Source organism: Perca flavescens, chromosome 6 (assembly GCF_004354835.1).
Source record: "Perca flavescens isolate YP-PL-M2 chromosome 6, PFLA_1.0, whole genome shotgun sequence".
In the NCBI taxonomy this organism is placed as follows: Eukaryota; Metazoa; Chordata; class Actinopteri; order Perciformes; family Percidae; genus Perca; species Perca flavescens.
Genome location: NC_041336.1, coordinates 35,718,768 through 35,744,106, shown reverse-complemented (window position 1 = coordinate 35,744,106; position 25,339 = coordinate 35,718,768). Strand labels below are relative to the sequence as shown.

At 39.7% G+C, this 25,339-nt stretch overlaps 2 protein-coding genes across 5 annotated transcripts; one reads left to right on the top strand and one right to left on the bottom strand.

The window, feature by feature from the left end:
* ptpn2a (protein tyrosine phosphatase non-receptor type 2a) lies at window positions 1-13,967 on the bottom strand. 2 transcript variants are annotated; one of them, XM_028579703.1, is made up of 9 exons: window positions 13,712-13,967; window positions 12,538-12,628; window positions 12,336-12,436; window positions 11,717-11,815; window positions 9,310-9,447; window positions 8,332-8,541; window positions 6,077-6,241; window positions 2,626-2,882; window positions 1-1,085 (listed from the first exon to the last, which is right to left on the bottom strand). In XM_028579703.1, the coding sequence occupies exons 1-9, from the start codon at window positions 13,766-13,768 to the stop codon at window positions 896-898; spliced, it is 1,308 nt and encodes a 435-aa protein (XP_028435504.1). In that variant the 5' UTR covers window positions 13,769-13,967; the 3' UTR covers window positions 1-895. The 2 variants fall into 2 exon arrangements, with proteins under 2 accessions (XP_028435504.1, XP_028435505.1); XM_028579704.1 differs by having other exon boundaries at window positions 2,626-2,879.
* Window positions 10,227-24,048, top strand: seh1l (SEH1-like (S. cerevisiae)). 3 transcript variants are annotated; one of them, XM_028579706.1, is made up of 9 exons: window positions 10,227-10,564; window positions 15,355-15,405; window positions 15,657-15,803; window positions 15,915-16,126; window positions 17,961-18,059; window positions 19,368-19,508; window positions 19,750-19,904; window positions 20,603-20,756; window positions 23,770-24,048. In XM_028579706.1, the coding sequence occupies exons 1-9, from the start codon at window positions 10,454-10,456 to the stop codon at window positions 23,942-23,944; spliced, it is 1,245 nt and encodes a 414-aa protein (XP_028435507.1). In that variant the 5' UTR covers window positions 10,227-10,453; the 3' UTR covers window positions 23,945-24,048. The 3 variants fall into 3 exon arrangements, with proteins under 3 accessions (XP_028435507.1, XP_028435506.1, XP_028435508.1); XM_028579705.1 differs by lacking the exon at window positions 10,227-10,564 and adding an exon at window positions 14,394-14,786; XM_028579707.1 differs by lacking the exons at window positions 10,227-10,564; window positions 23,770-24,048 and adding exons at window positions 14,396-14,786; window positions 23,280-23,757.
* Window positions 24,049-25,339: the final 1,291 nt, after the last annotated feature.

The window sequence follows — 25,339 nt, the reverse complement described above, 5'->3', positions numbered from 1 at the left end:
TACATTCCACAATTTTATTTAATAGTTTGCCTGGCTGTTACTTTCCAAAAACGGACAGATTTGCTTTGGTTTCCTCAAAAACAACAGTGGAACAACCTGAACATACACACATGAACCCATCCAGTGGGTAAATACACGCACTAAGCGGCGAGAGACCTGTCAGCTTGTATAATCCATGTGACAACCAAAACCTATGAAAAAAGGTGCTCATATAATAGAAAATAAAATGTTAACATTCTAGCAAAGTTAAAAACATCAGCAAGGCAGCTCCCCCATAAAGTGTCCAGTCACACAAAAATATATATCTGGCCGTATTGGGATGCCCCTGCTAAATGTGAATGGAAGAACAAGTGGTGCTCTGGAAAACCTCTAAATGCATGCATGCACATTTCATTACAGAAAAACAAAAACTCACATAGCTGACCTCTAGGCTTTGAAGTCTTTCTACATATCTATGGTAGGATGGACAGTTGACACTTTCAAAACATAATTTTGTAAAATGTGTCCACAGATGACCAACACACATCTCACCAATACAAATAAAGAATGCAAAAAACCCAACTTGTCAGAATTATTTTTTTGTTTTGTACTGCACCTTTAGTAAGTTTCCTTTCCAAGCGATTTGCTATGGTACAGTACATTCATCAACAGTGACAAGAAGGAAAGGAAATGAAATCATCGTGCTGGCACCAAGATCCTGAGATGTTTCTATTTTTGTTAAGATCTTACATGAAAAATATACACACAATCATTTGATCTAGCGCTCCCGCATTTTGACCTTAAGAAATAAATACCCTCAGTTATGCACATATTACCATCTACATCTACTTAGAGAAGTACCTAATGCCAGGTACTGGTGCAAAATAGGAGTCAGCTTTAAGTGACCCAAAGTGTTTCACTGGGAGTACATCCAGCACAACATCAGGCCGACAGCCACAGCTGTCCCTGCACCGACGTTGAGCAGAATGGGTCTCCAATACAGCCAGTTGTCTCGTTTCCTCTCCGAGTCGGTCAGTCTCTGTTTCATCTGCTGGACCTTCTGTGAGGTGCTTGCAATCCTCTCCTCACGGTGTCGCTTTCTGACACTGAAATAAGCAAAAATGTGGAAATCCCATCAATCTCACACAAAGGGCCACTGATGTGCCAGAGAATTGGAGAATTATTACATAAAAATAATTTTGAAACTGTAGGAGGCTTAGAGATCAGTTTCTTGGAGGTCTAAAAAGACGACTTTTTACTGTATAGATGGAAACAAACGCATTCAACTGAGCTTGGAAACTGGTTTACACTGTGGAGTTCAAAGCAAATGCAGCATTTTCTATTTTCTACAACTGTGTCTAGGGATGCAGCGGTTAACCGATTTCACTACTAACCGCGCTTTAGTGGTTGCGACGGTTTATTAATCGTAAAGGCTCCGCTACACCGAGTGTTAACTGACTGCAAGTTATATGTAGCAGTGGGTGCAGTTCTTATTAAACCTCCCTGACAACACACTCACACACAGCATATAGGACACCGGTCGGGTCACCGCGAGTGAGTGACATGGCTCCCCGTGGTGGGATAACTTTGAGTTTATTGTTTATTAACGTTGTTGTTTAGGGATTGTTGCTTGTTAACGTTATAGTTAACGGCTAACGAGTCAGGAGCCGACGTTTACATTTACAGTGAGCGAGCTGACGATAACGTTACGTTAAAAACGTAAACATGTCACTGACGTTACCACTTAACGTTACTTAACTTTCTCTTCATCATCCCCTATGGGACTGTCACTGCCCGATGTGAGTTGAGTGCAGATGTGAGTCGCGCATGCTCAGATTTAAACGGTTTACGGCATAACATCTTACTGAAATTTGTGAAATCCATGAAATAATCAACTCTCTTCTCTTTACATACAATAACAGAAGATGGTAATCATTTCAAAAATGTTGTAGCTATCGATGATTGTTTGATTGCTAACGTTAGCGCAAAATGCCATTCAAGTGACAGCCTTTGTTGCGTTTGATTGCTAACTTGTAGCTAGCAGTCATTTCAAAAACGTTTTAGCTATCTATGATTGTTAGTTTGCTAACGTTAGCTCAAAACGCCATTCAAGTGAGAGCCTTTGTTGTGTTTGATTGCTAACTTGTAGCCAGCAGCAGCAGTAATTTAAAAAACGTTTTAACTACGATTGTTTGATTGCTAACGTTAGCTTAGAAATCCGTTAGCATCTTGGAGGCTACTTGTCGCAAAGTGACTCATGCGCAACTCACATCTGCACTCAACTCACATCGGGCAGTGACAGGGACATAAGGCTGCAAAGAGATCTCTCCATCGCATTTATTCCTTGGCAACATGCACCTCTCCCTGGGACAGCTGGGTCTTGTCCGGCAGCTCCTCCAACTTTTAGAAACACCAGCTGGCAAGACCCAAAAAGGGCTAACTTCTTCTTAAGGACAGCACTGTTGTTGCCAACGTGGCCTTTGTTTGTGTTGTGACTGATTCACCTCTAGTCTCTTCATCTTTTCAGATGAATTTAAATAAAAAGGTTGATGATTGAGCATATAATCATTTTCAAATGAAAATGTGTCCTTTCTTTACAATGAACCTGATTAAATTCACTTTAAGAAGTCTTGAGCTGTTACTTACTACCCCAAGTTCTCTGTCATGTTGTGGTCTGGGATGTCTGTCTCTTCTGCCGGCAGGTGGTCTCGTGCCGGCAGGTGGTCTTGTGCCAGCAGGTGGTCTCGTGCCGGCAGGTGGTCTCCTGAGGCGGCCTGTGGCTCCAGACAGGGTCCTGGCTGACCATTGGGCCTGCTGTCGTTGAGGTGAGGTCTAGGTGGAGGGGGTGGAGGGGGCAGATCTGGCTCCAATGCAGCTCTGGACAGCACTCTCTGCTTGTTCTGCTACAGGGGACGAGACACAAAGACACATGGAAAAGTAAGTTAGAATCAGACAAACTCGCAGGAAATCAAACAAGTATATATATATATATATATATATATATATATATATCAGGGCTCGACATTAAGGCTTGTCCGCTTGTCCGGGACAAGTGGATTTTTTGTAGGGCAAGTGGAAGAGAAATTTACTTGTCCCACTGGACAAGTTAAAACTCAAACAAACTAAAATGCCATTTTAGTTCACGTCATGTGCCACTTATTACGTCTATGTTACCGATTTGAAACGATAATTTCTTTCCCCGCAATCCCGGTCAGCCCGGACCGCTAACGTTAGACCCAGCCCGTTGTTCAGCTCGTTCTCTGTAAGCAATGCAGCATGAAAGCACGGTGAACCTGCCGGTGTTAGTTAGCTAACGTTAGCTTGCTAACTAACTCCGCCTTAACGTTACCTCCTCGCCACATCGTTGACAGAAAAGGAGAGACCCGGTGCTAATACGGCACCGGTGCCTTAACGACCGTTATCTACCGGACCGAATTGCAACGCGGTGCCACTGAAATGCCTGCGCTTCTCTCGGATGCTCCGAAAACGGACGTTAGAGGCAACCTAAACATCGCCGCATGTTACGCTAGTTAACACTGGACTCAACAGCAAGTAACGTTAGCCTATCGTTAACTAGCAGCTGGAGTAAACAACTAAAATGCTGACAGCTAAACTGTGTAAAAGTGTGTCTGTATTTCACTGGAGAGGAACATATGACGGTGTGCCGCTGCTGTTGTCGGAAAAACACAGATGTTGCGTTCACTTGAAATTCGCAAAGTAGCAAAACCTTTTTAACAGGATCCTTTCGGTAAATCAGCCTCTGCCGGGTAGAAATTTGTGAAATTTTATAAAAAAAGTTAACACCAACATTTAGTGGCAAATTCCATTGTTATGTCTACAAAATTATTTTAGATATAGTAGAAGTTCAAGTCACCACTACCTCTGGTCAAAATAATGATTTAGTATCTCAGAATATAAACTAAGAATCTCAAAGTAATGAGAAAATGTCAAATATTGACTTAGAATCTCAATATATTGGCTTAGTATCTCAATATATTAATTTATCTCAAAATATTGACTTAGTATCTCAATATTGACTTAATATCTCACTATATTGACTTAGTATCTAAATATATTGACTTATCTCAAAATATTGACTTAGTATCTCAATATATTGACTTAATATCTCACTATATTGATTTAACTCAAAATATTGACTTAGTATCTCAATATATTGACTTAGTAACCCAGAATATTGACAAAGAATCTCAAACCAATAAGAACATTTAAAATATTGACTTACAATCTCAATATATTGACTCAATATCTCAAAGTATCGACTTAGTATCTCAATATATTGACTAAGTAACTTAGAATATTGACTAGGAATCTGAAAGTAATGACAAACTTTCAAATATTGAATTAGAATCTCAATATATTAACTTCTGCACACCGGCGTGCAACATATTACTTTGTATTATGGAGTCTGGAGATCCTTTTTTCTTGGTGAAGGGGAAATCTATTGTTAGGGCACGTTTGTTTCTACTGTTTCAACAGAATTGTATAATTGTTGATAGTGTTTGGATGCTTTCAATGGTTTGTTCAAATTCTGCATTAGCAAAACACAATTTTTTTTATAAAATGATGAATCTTTACCCGGACAAGTGACTTTTATGCATGGACAAGTGAAAGGTAAATGTACTTGACAAGTGCCTCCAAAAGTTTATGTCAAGCCCTGTATATATATATATATATAAACAATATAAGTTTAAGTATATGTACACATTATGTATTAAATTACAAATAAAGATGTACATCTTATAACAGCCCAAGCACATGCCTGAGACATTTACAAGGGAAGTGTTACTCAGTGTTGTAGTACTCAAGACCGGTCTTGCTCTCGAAATCGACCCCATTTTTACCTGGTCTTGGATGAAGAGGAAGGGCTCCAGACTGCGACCAAATGGTCGCATTTTGCGACTAAAATTTGAGAGTGTGTGACTGAATTTTACATCCAGTCGCACATGTGCGACCAGTAAATTTGCCCCCTATTTTTTTTACACATTAAACGTTAAAATTTCGGTACCTGAGAGCACCTAAGCACAAGCTTATCTGTCCTCTCTAAAAATTGACAGAGAGCAGAGCTCGGACACAAACAAACATATTCGCACACACGCAGAGCAGTAGACGATGCAAACTATGTCGGCTCTGCAGTTTTGTTGAAGTCACAGTGAGTCACGGAAATGCAGATAAAGTGGTTTCAAGTGTGGTTACAGTTTTTCATAACGTCACGCAGACAGCGTTTGCTGCGATATGATATTAATGACGAGCCAAAAGTGGTCGCAGTGCTGCTGATGTTACACTTCCTCGGAGACGAGCAGTCAGGCACAACAGTGCTTTCTGTGCCCTGGTGACTGACTGACAGGCTGAGGTTGTAAGGCAAGGCAACTGTATTTCTACAGCACCTTTCAGCAACAAGGCAATTCAAAGTGCTTTACATGAAACATTAAGGAGCAATTAACAACGGTCAAGATGAAAATAAAACAGGCTAAAAAATAATATACAAATACAATAATAATTAAAAAAAATTCTGCATCTATTGTCAAAGTATTTATTAGTAATACAGTGGAAATTAGTAGAAATGTGAATATTTGGTTAGCATGTTGATTTACGGTGTGTGCCCCTAAATTTTCCTGTTGTACCCCTAAAATGTTCAGTTAGGGGCCACTGTGCTCCTAGTGAAAAAAGTTAGTCTGGAGCCCTGAGAGGACTCTGGATTTTATTTCAAGACCGGTCAAGACGACAACTGCAGGGATATCACTAAATTGCCTGTGCATTATGTGTTAACATCATTACTGTGATTGGATGTAACATTTCCTGCTTCAAATGCAACCAATAACTTAACTAATTTCTAGTTTGAAATGTGTTACTGTTAACCCCCGTATACGCTTACGTTCTAACTATACTCTGTCCCGCCCCGGCTGTAAGCGATCCTGGTCGTGCGCAATTCACATTGAATCGACCCTAGTCCTAGCCTGATCCAAACCACCTGCCCACCTGGATCGCAAAGCAGAGTAGATCGAGGAGGGTTACCCCATTCAAACACACAGTCAACCTAGGAATGGCCATCAATGTCAAAGGGGTATAACTGAGCTACCTGGGCTGTTGACTTGTCTGTTAGGATGAGCTTGGCTCCCTCGATGACAGCCATGTAGGAGAAGCGGAGCTGGTCAGGGGTCTGGATCAGGCCCATGCGGTATTCCCTCATGTCTAGTAGCACCTTCTGTATGTCCACTGATGATGGGTTCCTCCTCCTGTCCATCTGCAAAACAGATTTACATGTTTAGAATACAGATAAAAAGGCTCTGCAGTTAGGCTTATGTTTGTAATTATGTATGGTAATGAGAAGTTCTTGGTTTCCAGCTTGGGTTCAGGGCTCCTGCTTGGTTTTTTTACAGGGATCATGATACCGAGACACAATCAGGACTGAATAAAAAAATAAATAAAAAAAAGATATTAAGGGCATAAACATGGTCCACGCAAATGAAAATGTCTAACCCAGCTGGAACAAACGCATGACCCCGGTGAATATACTCAACGTGCGCTCTTATGGTGTGTTCACACCAAACATGAAGCTAATTTTTCACGATGTGCAATTTCATACAAAGTCAATGCAAAGATGAGAGCAGACGTCATAGCAAAGCCATGATCGGGTTTCCATCAAGGTTGTTGGCTGGGGCACCCTGGTAGCTCATTGGGTAGAGCACGTACAATTGAGGCCTTACAGCAGCGGCCCAGGGCCCTTTGGTGCATGTCATCCCCTCTCTCTCTACCCTGCCTTTCCTGTCTGTCTCTCATAAAGCAAAAATGCCAAAAAATATCTTTAAAAGTTTGCATGTCGACAGACCTGACACAGCATGATTTCAGACTTAACAAATCGAGATCATGATGTACTTATTACTTTTGATCCTTTCTTTTTGCAATTAAATCACAGCAAATTCTTTTTATTTTGGGTTCATACCGCTGTAGCAAACCAGAATAACTGTGATTTGTGGAACATTACGTTTTTAATAACCTGTAGTGGTGTGTTTGGCCGTCAAAACGAACACAAATCTGAAAAAGCTAACACTAACTAGCTGAAATGAGGTCGGAATGAGACACTGGAATATAACGTTGCAGAGTTTTGGGATATATCATGTCATTAGTCAGAGACTTTTCACTGCCATGTCTAACGTATTCAGTCCATGTTTACTTCCTGTCAGCCAATGTCATTTCCAGCTGATTTGTGTCTGTTTTGCTGGATAAAAAAACTATACTAATTTCTTTGGTTGCAGTGTGTAGCTGCAAGAGAAGAAGAAGAATGGGTCCCAAGAATGGTACAAACGTACATATGGGCAACTTGAAAACAAAATGCCTCCGGCCATGTTTATCGCCGGCTATCATAAATATGCCGATGCATACGGACATGTTTAGCTAGAGCTTTGCAAACTAGTCAGCCGTGGGTGTTTTGAGCAGAAGTGAACCCAAAAAAATAACAAGGGGTTAGCTTTCTCTTGTTGTTTCATGTCAAAGCGCGCCTAGCAGCAATGCTCAGACTGCAGCTTTTTCAATGACACGTGAAATCGATCTCGCGTAGCTCGAAGCATCTGCGTTTGTGCACTTGCGTGAACCACGTTACTGCCCTAATTGTGACTGGGTATGGGTCAGTTCCTGTTCAGTTAGGTAGGTCTGTGTGTCATTATGTGCAATGGAGTGGATCTGAGCGGACAGCTGCTATCTTGATATCTACACATGCCGCCTTTTGGTTTAGACATATTTTTCATTTTCCCTTAAAATTAATATGTATCGAATCAAATTCAGAAGTTATTTCGCTGCTTCTTAGAGCAGCAACAACTAGCAGCTTTGACTGTCTAAGGGGAACAAGGGGCTTAAATTGCTATCACGTAACATTACGTATTTCCCCAATATATTAAATCAAACCGATTTTCAAATTTAACATTAAAATCAAATCTTCTGTATTTATCTATTACATTACATATTCATTACTAAATAAATAAGCAAAAGTCAAAGTAAAAACAAACAAAAACTGTGGGGAGTGTGTGCAGATCACGGTGTTTGGCTTCCATCCATGGCGCTGCTTTCTGCGTAGCAGAGCAGCTCCAAATTTCCCAGGCATTCACTTTTTATCTTCAATGTATAAACCAGTGAAAAATGACCTATGCATTTAAGTATAATACCAGCATGCCCCAACTTCTCCCTTTGCAGCTTTCACTTAGAAAGTACAAACATCTCATCTTACTCTATTGCCAAAGCTTGAATCTCTTGAGTAATGTCTTAACTCTTTGTTTTCAACTTAAACATTAGCCAACATTTTCGTTACGTTGACTGCATTTGGAAACATTCTGTTCTCACCAGGACCAGGCAGGTGTCCACCAAGGCGAGGGTCCCTGAGCGGCCAATCCCAGCGCTGCAGTGCACCACTGCGGGCCCGTGCTCCGGTCCCAACGAACCAGACTCCCGAACCTTGAAGAGGAAGTTGAGGAAGGAGGCTGGAGATTCTGGGACACCAAAGTCAGGCCATGTGGTGTAGTGAAAGTGGTAGATCTCCCTTAACTCCCCCGTCTGCAACAGAAAACATGGGATGTCGGCCATGATTGGGCTGGGCTGATTTGTCACTAGGAAAACATCACACAACCCATGAAATCACAGCATTTATCATCTCCATACATTTAGATTTAGATGCTGGGCTTTAAAATTAGAGCCTGACCGATACATCGGCGGGCCGATATCATTGGCCGATATTAGGCATTTTCCAGACTATCGGTATCGGCCTTTATAATGGCCAATAAATGAGTATTTAAAAAATAAAATAAAAACGGACGAAACACCCTTCATCCATGTTATGAGTGTTGGTGTTGTATAGTTTGTCCACCAGCGCTCTTACAACCTGTTGGCAACACTGGAGTTTAACCCTTTAAGTTTCATATCTTAAGTTTGTATTTTTATACATTTTATTTATCAGAAGTTTAATATATTTCGATGTTCCTCTGTTCTGTTGTGACAGTAAAACAAACAAGTTTATTTTAGGACTCATAAATAACTACAAATCACTAATGTTTAAAAAAAAAAAAAAAAAAGAAAAAAAATCTATCTGCCGATATATCTGATTTTTAAATCGGGCTCTATTTAAAATAGTTACTAACCCTCAAGATAATACAAGTTAAGACCAGTAGCTGCCCTGACAATAAAGTGTGGATGAAGTAACACAAGCAAAGCGAGGAAAAGAACTGACACAACGCAGTTTTCACCTCACAAAATACCATCTCTAAAATTGCACTACTCTTCATTTAAAAAAAAGTTATTATCCAATAGTCTGCCTCTCATGCTCACCATTGTGTTTTGCAGTTCTAGCACTCGGATCGTGTAATAGGATTGGTCCTCCTCTGAAAGTAATTTGACAACAAACCCTGTGTCTGTGAAAGACATCTGTAGCTCCTCTGTGGTGGGCCAGTACTGTGCACACTTTTCCTGTTGAGAAAAATGAATTAACTTAGTCTTGGATAGAAAGCCACATGCTCCCAGGCTTCTAAAAAATATGCTGGATAAAAGCACATTGACTGAAGATCCATCAATGGGTGTTCACAGACTTCATTTGTAAAAAGGTTCCTTAAATTCAGGGCATCCATCTTTATCGAGAAATACCACAACCAATGTAAAGTGATGCGCTTTATACAAACAACACAGTGTTTCCTCTATGTTGATTTGACCATGGCGGCCCGCCACGGCAACATTTCTTCCCCCCACAGTATCAGAAACAGGGCTGCATTGTTAGAGTGCATGTTGGAGAATAGCGCGGTCACACAAGGATAACTAGCCAGTTCAGATGGTGTGTGTGCGTCCTTGAGAACTGTAAGTGGTATAACTTATGTTGTCAGTTCATTTAAGCCTGGTCTTGCAAATTTAAATTAAGTTAACTGGTATTCTTCACCTGCAAGCTAAACTGCACGTGGCTGTTGATTCGATAGCGATTGCTGAACGCCCTCGCCCACGTTTGTATTTGAGGTGCATTATTTACATGCTGAAGTAATTACGCTGCATTAAGATAATGTAATTGTTATTTGCGACAGAATGCTTAGCCTATACGTCAAGATCCAAGTTGGCCTATATAGTAAACAAAAAATACAACTGAAAATATGCCTCATTGTGTGAATAGAGGTGTATTAGTGTATTAGTTTGGGTTGCAGCGAAGTGTCAGTTAAGTTTCATGGGGGGGAGGGGGAGGAGTTAATGTCTTAACTCTCAAACAACTTGTAAAAATTGTAGTTTAAAACTTTTACAGCCAACTTATATAAAATGTCGGTTTTTATTCAGGCTTGAGTCCCTAAGTACAGTTAATGGGTACGGGCACAAAGACAGAGAACGGGAGGCTTGGTTAGCAACGATTAGCAGTTAGCTCCAGTTAACTCCATTATAAAGATAAGCTAGAGCTTTCCTATTTGGAAATTAGTGTATTTGACCTGTGGTTCTGACGCGGATGCTAGATATACTTACATTACTACCGAACACATTTACTTTCCTGGAGTCAACCAGCACGAGTGGATATCATACAGGAACAGCACCACTCTGCCATTGCAACTCAAATTTTGTAAGTTTGCCATACTAACTTATTACACTACTAACATTTCCGCTGGCAAAAATCATACGCTAATTAAATCTATCAACTTTATAACCGCGATCAAAGCAAGTGACTTTTACGTATTAATTGTAAAACAAATTAAATCGCACAGTAGTCTTGCATTCAAATGTTGACTTCAAGTAAAAAGAGAGGCATTCTATCAGCACAACGTACTTAAAATTTTGATAAAGTAACTTTCAGTTTGTCTTGATTCTGGCGGACGCTTTGGACTAAAGCGGTAGTTTAACAGTTTTTAACCACACCTGCTGTTGTAAAGGTCTTTTCTTTACGGTGCTGTATTTCCCACTGTATTACCAAGTCAGCGTTATAGTGAGGTCATATAGTTGCGATGAATGTTTTGCTCAGACAGAAAATCATTCATTTACAATAAGAGAATAAGCATCGTTGCATTTCCAGTGTTGCATACGGTAACTTAGTCTACTCTGGATGTCTCGTGAGCTAAACCGGGTATCCCTGTAACTGTGTCATGAGCCAAATCATTAAGAGATTGTTGTAGCAACCAATGTGATAATAACTTAGATTATTATATCGCATTTCATGAAACCCATGGATATATATATATATATATATATATATATATATATATATATATAGATAGATAGATAGATAGATAGATAGATAGATATATATAGATATATATATATATCTCATGAGGTCACACACCTCTGGAGCAATTAGGGGTTAAGAGTCTTGCTCAGGGACACATTGGTTAATGTATTGCAGTGGGAATCAAACCCGGATCTCCCGCATCAAAGGCATGTATCATATCCACTGTGCCATCACCACCCCCAATGTCATGGCAGATGTATTGCTCAGGACCCGTGAGAAAGATATACCACAGCAGCAATACCACAGGCCAAGCAATCAGTCAGTCCGATCAGGCACATTTTGAACAGGCACTGTACTATTATAACATATAAATACACAAAGAGTTTGTCTTTGTGGACATATGAATGACGGACAAAGTCAAAATAACATAGACAATGTATGCAAAGTGCTCTGTGTGTAGCAAGAACGTCTACAACTATCACTATGAAGATATGACACCTTGAAACAGTCAGCAAGCAAATCACTGATCAGCAGGTGCTGAAGTGTACTCACAGATCCCTTTTCAATGATTCTGTTGAGCATTATAACAGCTTTGGAACACTGCTCCCAAATCATCAGCCAGAAATGACCACAGGTATTCCTCAATGGCCCCTATGGAAGCAAAAGAAAGAAATGTACAGTACATACAAATCCACTCATTATCAAAAGCACACAAAACACATTCTTCTTCAAGTCGGGTACATCCCATGCCCCTTATTTGATAGCTCCTCGGTCCTCGGCTGAACCGGAAGCTGTTCTGTCCTTCCTCCGTGAAGACCGTCTCAAAGCCCCTATTTCTACCCCGAGGAGAGATCATCGAGGGAGCTATAGCCAAGGAAACACGAGAGCAGCCTTCCCGGATGCCGTGCAGCTGAAAGCCGTTGCTAACTCCGCCCAAACAGCTGACAAATTCACGGACACTTTTGAGGAAAGGATGTCTCATCCCTGTAAAACACAATTGCTCGTTTCATCTCCTCGCATGAGTTCATCGTGTCTCTCCCGCGCTTCCTCGGTGGGACGGATTAAGACACGAGGAAGGGAGGCAAGTGAAGGAGTGTGGGATGCAATTTAAGCGACATGAGATGCACCGATGATGCATTCAGCATATATACTCGGACATTGCTTGCCGTACCTGAGAAAGAATGTAAGCTCTTTGGGCTTCTTCCACCATGACTAAACTTGCATTGATGTAGTCATTTTCGGAGTTTTCAAGTTTTACCCGACTGTGATCATCTGAAACCAGACGAGAGACCATAGAGCAATTACAAATCACAAAGATGTCATTCACAATAATACAAATTTGAACCAACAACCTTATTTGTAATAAGACTCACATGGGCTGACATCTCTGTAGCGGTTCAAATTCCGATTCGCTGGAAGTTTTGCCACCTTGTAAGGATAGTCACTGGCTTGGTTACGGATCTCCTGTTGAAGACAAAGACAAGTAGGAAGTTAGGAGTATAGCATGACGTTGATTAAGAATCCCCAAACTGGTGCATAGGTATAACACACCTCCAGCGTGACTAAAGTGGCGGCCAGTAATACTGACATTAATGTAAATACCATGCAGAGAGCTAAAGGTCTTTAACACAGTATGCATTTTGTGCTAGACTTATTGAAACTGTCAACTATAACTGACATACACTGCTCTGCTGTGTTCTGATCGTCATCTGTCAAAACACTGTATTGCGTTGGAGTGAAGTTCTTTTTTTACTACATATAGTTTTCATTGTGTGTACGTGGTGCGGACAAAGATGATCTCCACAAGCCTCTGCTGGACAATACGTTTGCTATCTCTTTCTTTTTAAGTGACATATAAACTAGAACTATTTACAGATAAAAATAGAAGTAGACTTTGGCAGGCACCAGAATAGTTTCAACTTTTAAGTAAACGTGAGAAAAACAATTTCCACTTCTAATGATATAATAATTACAAGCTGAATAGCTGTAGACTTTTACTTTACTTAGGTCTCAGTAAAAACAAAAGATTATTTTGAAATGATATCTCTATCAACTGCAAAATATAGCTAGTTTCACTATACAAGCCCGGGACATTTTCTAGCTAAAGCTATCTACTATGACTCTCATTGACAGCTGGTGGTGAAACACATGTGCTTTTCTCTGGAAGTCCTGATGAGTTCTCAGAAAGTGCAGCTGACGTCTGCGAGCGTCATTCAGCATTAGCTAACTGAGCTCAACTATGAAGGCTGCCACTGCACGTTTCCTAACGCTAGCTAACGTTAGAAGCTTTCTCGCTACGGAAGTCACGTCAGCGACTACTAGCGCGGATTGCTAGTTTCTCATTCGTATTCACTATGTGCACAGTACTATACATAACCTCTACACAATCTGATGAGGTCTATAAGTTAACACAATGAGTCACAGAGAAGACTAAAAGTAACTAAATACTGGGAAAGGTGTCTAACGGGCTATCTATCAAATTTCCTAGCTAAGTAAGTTAGCAACCGATCGTCATAGAAACACGAGAGGCCCAATGTCCCGACTTACATTGTAAAGGTTTTGCCATTTCCCAGACGAATCAATGTCTTCAAATTCTTGCTCCATTATATCGTAATTAATGCCCTGAGACAATTGCTGGATGATCACAGAGCGTTTGCGGCACCGTTCACTAAGTTACTCCTTTCTGTCAGCCATCTAAACAGCAGTGTGTGTAACCCTGAGGATCCCTGCGGGGAGTCTGCTTCTCCGGCACAATACTGCATGCACGCCTGCACGCTGACTGACTTGGGTTGCCAGTTACGTGTTTTGTCATAGGTTTTTGTCAACCTACCAAAAAGATAACTCGAGTCACATATTGCTGTCCTGATGTTTTATTATACATATTGACATATCAACATTGACCCTAGCAGTAAACGGAATTTGAATTTTGAAACCTAGTTAGTTTAGCTAACCTAACCACAACTATAGGCCTATAATTATTAAAATATTTAAAAAAAAAATGTTTTCCCACATTATACAGAAGGCAAGATAAGAATAACAAATAAAGTAGCATACAATACAAAATAAACATGTTAAAAACACTCCTCTAAAAGTGTTAAAAGTAGCGTTAAAAGTAGCGTTATTAAATATAAAAAATATTCTACCGAACCTGGCAACCCCGGTGACCGGAGGATGGCAGTTGAGCAAAGATATTACAGAGTTAATTAATTTCTATTTCTAACTATTTTCACATTTTTTTTAATTATTTTCTGGTTGTTTTTCGCTTCGACATGATACGTTTCAACATACACGGTATCATAAAGTAGCTTGCAAATATGATTTACCTAAAATTGGTTTAAATGCGCCCCTCTGTGGTCAAATTATTATTATTTTGGGTCAACGCCGGTCCGGTGCACACACACTATGAGGACCCGCCAAATACACACCCACAAGTAGACACATGATAGGCCTGCTAGGCAACCAGTTTAGCTAGCTAGCTAGTGTTGCAGGTATATTGTAGCTAGTTGTAATCATGTTTGTAGCGCGTAGTATCGCAGCAGATCATAAAGATCTAATTCATGATGTGTCGTATGATTTTCACGGCCGGAGGATGGCAACTTGCTCCAGTGACCAAAGTGTCAAGGTAACGCAAATTAACATGAAGTAACGTTTTTCATCAGTTTGCTAATGTTAGCGTTAGCTGTCACAGCTAGCTTGTTAACATCGCCCGCATTAGCAACACCCTTAGCTCCCTAATAGACGTAATGTCAGGTAATTTGCTAAATCTGCTGCTTATTCTAACCATAGACTCTTTATAGACGGTATTATTCTGATTATCGAAGGCAGCTTTACCTTAATAAATTAGCTAGTTTACTAGCCATGGTGCCTGCCACGTTAGCATACAAGCTAGGGTCGCTGTAGGTAACGTTAAGCTGTGTAGCAGAGTTGTAACACGCCAGAGTTGGCGAATAGCAACAAAATGCTTTTGAAATGCCCCCCCTGCGTATATAGTACTAACTTACACCTGTTATTTAAGAGGTGCAACAACATTAGTTGTAAACCAATTCAAAGTGAAGAGTTTAACGTTATCACATGCAGGAATGTTATTATTGAGTGTTCCATGTTGCCAGCTTCACAAGTGTGTACCGTTACCGATACTTTTCATTTCAGCAATATGTCTTATCATTGTTTCATGTCACCTTTTCTCTCAGGTTTGGGACAAAAGTGAGAATGGAGAGTGGCACTGCACAGCCAGCTGGAAGGTAGGCCACAGCAGCTTGATACATTGTAACTGTAAAGACTTTCCTGGTAAAATAATAATTCACCAGCCAGCTTACTTACATAACAGCATATTCAATTTGCACAACTGCATTTACTAATTTATTTAAGTCTTAGCCTACTCTGTGTCTTTTATGGATTCATACTTTCACTGATATGGATACAGCTTGAAATCTGACTTAAACTAGTGTTTGGGTTTATTGATTTGACAAAAGCTCTTTTCTCTAATGTGCAGACACACAGTGGATCAGTGTGGAGAGTGACCTGGGCTCATCCAGAATTCGGGCAGGTTCTGGCCTCCTGCTCCTTCGACAGGACCGCTGCCGTCTGGGAAGAGATTGTAGGGGAGTCCAACGACAAGCAGAGAGGACTGAGCCACTGGGTTAGTACAACCGCAGAATCCTTCAAAAATCACTGCAGATGGTCACTTTTTTCTACAGTCTTCTGTTTGATACAAGATCTGACCCAATTATTTCATGGTGTTCTGTTTTAGATAAAGAGAACCACTCTAGTGGACAGTAGAACCTCAGTGACTGATGTGAAGTTTGCCCCTAAACACATGGGCCTGATGTTGACCACCTGCTCTGCGGACGGAGTAGTGAGGATCTACGAGGCTCCTGATGTGATGAACCTGAGTCAGTGGTCCCTGCAGCACGAGATCTCCTGCAAGCTCAGCTGCAGCTGCATCTCTTGGAATCCCTCAAGGTTAGACCACAGTTTTACCAGATTGGGTCCAGATTCTCAAATTGAGAATTTGCTATTTTCATTTTCACAAAAGTACAATAAAATGAATATCCCTGTATTTTGGACTGTTGGTTGGACAAAACAAGGCTTTGAGAAATTGTGAGAAGCATTTTGCACTGTTTCTGATGTTTTTATAAATAAATCGAGAACATTTGCAGTCAATTGTGAGAAAATAATTGTTAGTTACAGCCCGAATGGGAATTTATTAGGGCTGTCCTCGACTAAAGAAATTCTAAGTCGACTAATACTTATAGGATTTTGTCGATTAGTTGATTAAATTGACAGAGCTGTGCGCTTTGAGAGGTGGTTAAGACTAGAAAAGCACAATATAAATGTAGTTAATTAACCATCTGTAAAACTGAGTTTCTCCACAATTAATCCTGCAAAAGCACCACTTTAAATCTTGTGTTTACCATAAATGTGCTCAGAAGTTTCTTGGAAATGAGTAATTAAGCATGAATAAGCATAAAAAATGACTAACCGACTAAAGAAATCTTAGTCGATTAAGACGAAAACGACCGATTAGTCGACTGATCGACTAAGAGGTGGCAGCCCTAGAATTTATAGTGTGTGTCGTTTGTACTCGGAAGTTGGATTTTCCGAGTAGCGTAACTCGTAGTCACATTTTAAGAGAAGTGCACGTCGGGCTACGGCAAGGGTCCGCCATAGGGTCGGTATCTCTACGTACGTAGCCACGGTATCAATTTAACGCAGAAGCGTAAATTTGCCTTAATACAACAGTCCTGCCTTCACAAACTGTTTTAGAGCGGTGTTGATTCAACTGTTGGATTATTTTGGATGCTGCAGTTGACAGGTGTTTCTATTATTTAGTCCATTGCATTTATGCACCTCCTGTATATGTTACTTTATGATAATACAGTAGTCAGATATGAGAGTAATGTAATAAATTAGGCTGCATAAAACAATGTAAAGTATTTTAAATACTGTCATTTCACTAAACCCAACAACATACGTATGTCCATAATAGGAATATTATACAGGGCCTGAAATGACTGATTAAGTGATAAAACTTATGTATTAAGTGATTTTAGATTTTTTTTTTTTTTTTTAATTGGTTAGCTATTGAGTTTCCATTCCTTTGACTCCTATGAAAGGGTCTAAAGCAGGTTAAATGCGCATTGGCAGGTCTGCGTTATATACGTGTGGTAAATGAAATTACTGTATCCTCACTTCACTGCACTTTTATAAATTGTTATAATTTAGTCATAGGTCACATCTCTGTTTACAGATTCAGCGTCAAGGATTGTTATGTTTATTGCAACTTCAGCAATATCTGCTACCTAAAATTTGTGAATGTGCACAATAGCCTTCTGTAGTGTTGATAGGCTATTACTCGTGACCTTTAACCAATCAGATATTGAGCGGTCTACAGACAGACGGAGGCCTGAATCGAACCCAAAGTAGCACATTTCCTTTTAAATGAATGAATTAAAAATGAGCGTTCTGTAAAAAGGCTTAGTCTAGGGCTGCAACTAACGATTGTTTTCATTGTTGATTAATTTGTTGATTATTTTCTCGATTTAATCGATTAGTTGTTGGGTCTATAAAATGTCAGAAAAATGTCAATCAGTGTTTTGTCCACAACTTAAAGATATTTAGTTTACTGTCACAGAGGAGTGGAAAAAAACTAGATCTAAGAAGCTGGAATCAGAATTTTTCAATCCAATTATTCGATTGTCAAAATAGTTGGCAATTAATTTAATGGTTGCCAACCAACTGATTAATCTTTGCAGCTCTAGCTAATCTTGTGTTTTTTTTTCCCCCTACCACCCAGCTCTCGAGCCCACCCGCCAATGTTTGCAGTGGGGAGCGATGACAGTAATGTGACGTATGGTGGGAAAGTTCAGATCTATGAATATAATGAAAATACAAGGTAGGCGTTCCTGAAGTGTTGTGTATGTCACTCTTTTATCAAAATACCAATATAAATGTTGTGACTTTATTTTGACGAAGCTGGTGTTTATTTTATAAGGGTTGTTAATAATCCATGTCAGATACTTATAAATAGTGGGAAATATTGAGTTAAAGGGTAACTTTATAGTCAAAGATGACAGAAAAAAAATAAAACTATTAACGGCCGTTCTGGGACATCGTTCCACTTTTCCAACCAGCACAACTCTAGTTTTAGTAGAAATACACACACAGTTTCCTGATTTACCTGTGAAAATATGTTGGCTCTATACACAATCTGGTGGGTTTAGCGCTAGTGACCTCAAAGCGGTTTCTGGTTAAACAGAAAGGTCTTAAAAAGGCCTATCTCTGTAGGGATCCTTTCCATATTGTTGTCAGACACTTAGAATAATAATCTGTGTCTGTCAGTGGCAAAAAACAATTGATGATGCACATTTGTCCCATAGGGTTACATTGTAGCCCGGTCTGTGGCTGCCGGTTACAGCGTTCACGCTTTTATACTGGACCAATTTCAAAGATTGTTGTTCCTATCAGTCACTTAGACACAAAAACATAGGAACATAGGGTCCAGGTTGAAAAAAACTACAATTACCTTAAAACACAGTTGCTGCCCCAAGACTCTGGAACAAGTTACCCCCCTGGCATTTGCACTATTACAGATGTAGCTCTTTTTAGATCCAAACTTAATTATTTAGAATGTGTTTTAGTACGTACTAGTGGTGTGACAATTTCCCTCTCCTCCTGTTTCTATGTAAGCTTTTCTGATTTTACTGTTTTCTATGTTTCATTCTTTTTATTGTGTGATATGTTTTATTCTTGGTTCTTGATGTAAAGCACTTTGGATACCAGCTGGTTGCTGTAAAGTGCTATATAAATAAATGCTGATTGATTGTTGAAGACTACTATACATTTCATTTGAATATTTGATTTGTGAAGTAATAAGTACAGAAGATAATTTAGAGGCAAAATGCCTTACGTTGTATTTTAAGGACTTCACTAGCCACAATGCTCTTTGAGTTTGCTAGTTTATGTTGTTCTCAGCTAAGTTATACCGTCGTTATTGCGAGCTAACATGTATATCTCATTTGTATTTACTAGGAGAGAGAGAGTCTGATTTTTAAGTTTAGTTGCTTCTCTCATTTTGAAAGTAGTTCGACAAAGCTACAACAATAAACTTTACAAAATTCCAAGTAGTTGAAAGAAGTTTTAACAATTGTTTTAAGTTTGTTTTAACCATTGTTAAAGGTTTGTTTTTACCATTGTTATCAAGGAAATATGCTAAAGCAGAGACGCTGATGACCGTCACTGATGCAGTCCATGACATTGCATTTGCTCCAAACCTGGGGAGGTCTTTCCACGTGCTCGCCATTGCAACAAAAGATGTCCGAATCTTTAAGCTTGTTCCTATGAGGTGACCAATTGAATGTTTTTTTTTTTTCTCTCTATTTTAACAGTTGTCATATAAAGGACTCATAACACACAAATTGGTGGTGTCACTGCAATTTAGCATTTCACATTTTAATGATTTCATGTCCATCCTTTTTATCAGATGCCCTTTTGCATCTGCGACAGTTTAAACCACTTATAAATGACAGAAACGAGAAGCTACCACTGTGTGAATAGATTTTCTCTAACTTGGATACATCTGACAGAAAGGAGAGCACCTCTACGGGACCCACCAAGTTGGAGGTGCAGATTGTGGCTCAGTTTGACAACCACAACTCCCAGGTGTGGCGTGTGAGCTGGAACATCACCAGCACCCTGCTGGCCTCCTCCGGCGATGATGGCTGTGTGCGCCTCTGGAAAGGTGGGAGGTTATTGTTGGCTTATGTTGACTGCTCATCTGTCTTGTTTTTAAATTTCAGTTTTTTTGCATAGCATGTTTCAAATCCTAGTTTGAGTGAACAGTGACTCTCACCAGGTATTGAGTGACTTTGGCTGATGCAATGTTGGCATCAGACAGTTTACCTAGTCATTTTTGTAAACAAATCGCTGTGCAGCTCTATTATCTGAGCAACTACAAGTATCTGATTGGGACTCTGTATCTGGGGGGGGGAGTCAAAAAAGCTGTTAGGGACATCCTTACCCCCAACTATAGATACAGTCATTCTTAAATCATCTGAGTTGTTATGATGTTGATTACTGTACTTATTGTAAAATAAAAGTTGCCTAGAACTGAAAGCATTTATGGCTGTAACCCCAGATGTCTACTAAATACGGAGCATCAGGTTGTGGTTGTGCCATGGCTCCACCACATCTGTCACATTTTATTGTCCTTTGTAATGTGTAATACACGTAAAGTTGAGAAATACAGACGGAACTAGATTAAAATGATAACCTATGACAGTGAAAAGTTCATCAGCTTTTACACTTTGCTTAGATGTGTAGGAAATGGACTTTGAGTCATTTGTTGATCATACGATACAACTTTATTAATTCTTTGTACATCCCATCATGTTACAAACAGCGTGAGCACTGACATTACCCCCTTGCGTTCCTGTGCAGCTAACTACATGGACAACTGGAAGTGCACAGGCATCCTGAAAGGAGACGGCAGCCCACTCACTGGCTCATCTGGTCAGCCCACAGCCATGAGCACTGTTGTTGGCTCCTCTGTTCAGACATCCCAGAATGCCCTGAACGGGATGTCTGCAGGAAGGTAGGTGGTGTGGTGCGTCTGACCACTCACCCAGCCCAATTCCAGTCAGAACTGACAATTCCTTATGCCTCACACTGACTGGGACTGCAGCTGCTCACTGACAAACGTCCTGGGCCCACACTGACCAATTGTTGCCCTCATGCAAAGAGCTTGGCTTCCAGCATACAAGTTGTCGGCATCAACGCTGTGGAGTTGGATGTTTTCTGGTGCTTTTTTTTTTTTATAATAAGCAATTTCCTCTTGATTTGTACAGATGCATGCAAGAGTAGTTTCATGTTTCCACTTTGCATTGTCAATGTTAGGGCCAACCATATTCTTGGTATTAAAAAGTAAAATAAACCTGTTCATATAAATTTAATTTGTTACTATTATTTCAAATAATTTTATCGTGATATACAGCAAACCCATTGTGTAGTTGGGTAATCTTTGTAAATATTAAGAAATTTGATTAGCTTCAGTCTACTACTTCTCAACGTCCAACATTGTTGTGACTATTTCCATTTTTAGACAAGCAATTAAATCAAAGCTTAGTAGTTTTTCCTCTTCATTACACTTTTCAATTTGAATGTAACCTTAAGCAAGTATTGCCAAACTCTTTGCTGAGTAGGACCGCTTGAACGAACCTCATTAACCAACTGTAATAACATAAAAAAATAGAATAAACACATGCAGTATGGGTATGAATACAGCCACTGACAATTGGGGCTTTAAAGCAAGACTATGTAACTTTTGAAAGAAGAGATAAAACAATCTTTCTTTTACAAATGAAATTATGAATTTATAAGCAATAAAACTCAGCCTTTCTCAACTCTTGTTTTGTTGCTCCAGCTTGAATTGTTCTGGTATGACCAGTAGCTACCAGTGGCTAACTTCTCTGCTAGAGTTACACTATTAGCCTGGTTGACACCAGATCCTTCTCAGTTGTAACTGAGAGTGGGTCTGTGGAAGGTTCATTCACAGCCCATTTCCAAAGGGGCATCACCAACGGACTATTGGATAGTCCTTCAACTAATCGGACCAACGATCCGGATGACGTAGCAGCGACTGCGGCGTCAACGGGTTGCTGCGTTTCGGTGGCCGTCATGTTGAATGTAAACATTCAACAAGCCACTGTGTAAGGCCCGCCTCAATGGTTGTGATTGGTGCCTCGATTTGAATGGGCTCTTGGCCAGACAGACTTGCAGAGCAAATCTCAAATTTGCCAGAAGTTTGTCAAGGTTTTCCCAGGCTATTACACTAGGTCTTGTCTCCCGTAATTGTCGCTTGTAGCCACAGTGGTCGCTGTTTAGCAAACGTTACATGGGCTTGCTTTAAAATTTGGATTGTAAATGAGCAGCTATTAACGTTTGATGTTATATGAAACCGGTTAAAAAGGCTAGTGGATGAACCGTGTTTGTGCTAACACTGGTTTTATCAGAGTTGGTATGTGGCTGCATTAAGTCAAACTCCATAACCTCTAACTTAAAGCAACTACAAGGAACTGCTTTTTTTGGCCAGCAAAATCAACACAAAATTTACTGCCACCTGTCTTAAAGATCTCTGTAGCGGGAACATTTGTTTTGGAAGAGAGTGAATACTATTAATATTATTTTATTTTTTAAACCGCTGTTTGCAGGATGCATAGCGACAAGTTAATGCATCTATTTGTGGCTATTTAAGATTAATAACTGTAATATGAGAGTGACACAAAGTAGACTTTGTTTTAGTACTGTTCATACACCTCAGTTACATGTAAGCTTATAACTAACAGATTTGGTTGCTCGGTAATAGTAATTTTGTTGATAAAGCTAAAGTTATCAACATTCCCTAATAATGTTATGTCTTCATAATAATAAGCCAACAGCAGAATATAGCTCGGTAGCAAGGCCAACATAAACGGTTATGTTATTATGCGCCAAATCAGGATTGGTTTTAAATCTTTTTCAAATCCCACAATTCTCTTCATCTTTATAATAACTGATCAATGTTGACTTGTGTTTTTACCAGTGCTCTATCACTGTTTCCTTCAGCTTTTTTGTTCTTCGGTCACTTCTTTTCCACTTCACTGATCCTGCCCCAGTATCAGCCATAACCATAAAACATAACGTAAAAAATGAAATTATCTAAACCTAGTCTCTGTCCCATAAGTAGTTGGTCTGATTTTGCAGGGAATTGGAACCTATGACGGGCATTAAGCATCTTCTCACTGATGGTCTTGTTTGCTTATGTAGGTCATATAGAGGCATCAGTATTATGCATTATATTTGCATTAATTTAAAACTCCTTGTAGTTGCTTAACAAAACCATTTTTGTAGTTTTTGACTTAACTCTTGAGTCCCCTTTAACCTGAGTAACACAAGATGTGTGTACTGTATGGCATTCCTTTATATTAACTCTGCAACCAAAGTTATTTTACAAAACAAATTTGATTTTGTAAAATTATTTTGCACAGGTTTTCTTGCGTTCCAAATTTTCTTTTTAGAAAAATGAGTGAGAATTGGGCTTGTTGAAGTAATGTGGTATTGTACTGCTTGTTGCATGCAGGATTGGCAAGAGAGCTCCCTTTGCCCCTCCCCTGCGGCAGCTGACCTCTCCAAAGATATACCAGCATCCTGCAAATTACTAATGTGTCCTGTGCAGCAGCTACCATTTGCCCTTGTGTTAAGGCATTTGAAATGTGTGTCATGTCCTAGCTCAATAATTACTGTTTAAGGGCTCTGTGTTGAGATGGAAACTGCATGGTTTTGTGCTTCACAGCTTATACTTTGTTTTGGTTCCAACATGTCGTTTGCCAGGGCTTCACCTCTTTTTAATAACATTGCACATACACCTTTAAAAAAATAAAAATAAACTTATGACTACTCTATAAGCCATTTCCCTCTCTTTTTGATTTCTAGGGCATACATGCATCCTTTCTTTCTATGTATTCTCTCATTTCTACTTCCTTTGATGCGTTTCCCCACTGTATTTCATTGTCTTCTCCCTGTCCATGGTTTTGTCGTCTACGTCTTCATCCATTTTTTTGTTGCTTCAGGTATTTCTTTCCACCCCTGGATCCTCCCAGAGCGGGGACCAGGTATGGTCACCTGCTGCCTCCCTCCTCTCTCATAGAGCACTGTGATGCTGAGCCCATTCAGCCTCAACAGGCTCTTCCCTACAGACTCTCCTCTAGAGCACTGCTGCCCTTACCAGAGGCTGAAGGACAGTGATTTGGGTGTTTTAGCCAAATAAGAAGGGATATGGTTGGGGGATGGGCATGAACCACACAAGTGCCATTCATTTCTAATAAAGACCCTTTGAGATTTGTCTATTTTCTGTTTTCTAATGTTTTGTTCTTTTTCCTGTGCGTGAAAAGGTATTGGATGTTATGACGATTTTGTGAAATTTACATTATATGTCCAGTAAAGCCATTTTGATACCATTTTAAACAGTCTAAAGTAATTGTTAGTCTGTGAATAATGAACTAAACATTTCCCATATTAAGTAGTTTTGTATTCTAGTGCTTTAAGTTTATGGACTGTGCAATTAAAAAGCACATTTGGGGTCACGAAATTTGGGGTCTGTATCGGCTGGTAAATTTTTCTGGACACTGACAACCTCAACTATCAGTGCCTGCAGAGGGAATTTTATCATTCAGCGCTCATGGATGGTTTAAAATTGCACATGGTGGAAGTCCAAATAACCCAAGATATTAAAAGAATGTTATTTTTGCTTCACAAACACACTGACATTATTCATGAATGACTGACTACCATGTGGAACTCGTCCTATGTAATGAGCACATGATAATTCTTTTTTGGGAAATTCTTCATTCACTGTATTTTTCGATGTTGAGTTGAAAATCACAGTTAATCTTGACACTTTAAAAGTGATGTTCTAAAATGTTAGGGTTCTTTGACTGATTGTGGCCTATTTTACGGAACAGATAAATCAGGAACGGCTCTGGTCAGATTCTGTTCTTTTTTCAGGTAAGGAAGTAACTGATCCCTACCAATTCCACATCTGTTGCGTTGTTGCTGAACCTGGCTTCTGAAGGCAGATACAAGAGATTTCCCTGTGGGGATCAGACAGTTAAGGAACAGATTATGGGTGAATATGAGGCATTTCATCTCCCGGTTTTACTCTAAAATTAGAAACAGGATGTCATTTCTTTTGATAGAGAGGATAACATTTCATTTCATGGATCACTCTGATGCCCTTTCAAAAACTGGAATGCATAGGATGCAGCTGTCTGCTAACTAAGCCATTATTGCAGCTGCTTTGCAGAACACTTGATACAACAAACTCCACACTTGGTCAGTAACTATCATACTGTACACACTGGTATATGCAATTATTTCCTTGTGAATTATAGAAACAATGTTTTGCTTAACTTCAACTGAGGAGCCTATTTTAAAATAACTGGTTTCTGTAGTATTTTTTATTGCCATTGCATTATGGCTGGAGTCTAAAAATAGGTTTCCCCCTTCTTTCATTCATTTTATAAGGACAATTGACCCAATGTGGGCTATTTTCCAAACGGTCCCAAGTGTCCAAGTCCAACAGAATGACATGAATCCCATCCTATCATGATTGACAATTTCCTCCCTTAGTTTTGCTGTCCA

Bases quoted from the DNA above. Each gene is read 5' to 3' on its own strand.
- seh1l (XM_028579706.1), top strand. From the start codon at position 10,454: ATGCTAGATATACTTACATTACTACCGAACACATTTACTTTCCTGGAG. The intron at 15,804-15,914 runs GTTAGTACAACC...GTTCTGTTTTAG, and splicing joins AGAGAGGACTGAGCCACTGG to ATAAAGAGAACCACTCTAGT. The intron at 16,127-17,960 runs GTTAGACCACAG...CCTACCACCCAG, and splicing joins ATCTCTTGGAATCCCTCAAG to CTCTCGAGCCCACCCGCCAA.
- ptpn2a (XM_028579703.1), bottom strand. From the start codon at position 13,768: ATGGAGCAAGAATTTGAAGACATTGATTCGTCTGGGAAATGGCAAAAC. The intron at 8,542-9,309 runs GTGAGCATGAGA...TTTCTGTTGCAG, and splicing joins TAGAACTGCAAAACACAATG to ACGGGGGAGTTAAGGGAGAT. The intron at 1,086-2,625 runs GTAAGTAACAGC...TGCTTATTTCAG, and splicing joins ATGACAGAGAACTTGGGGTA to TGTCAGAAAGCGACACCGTG.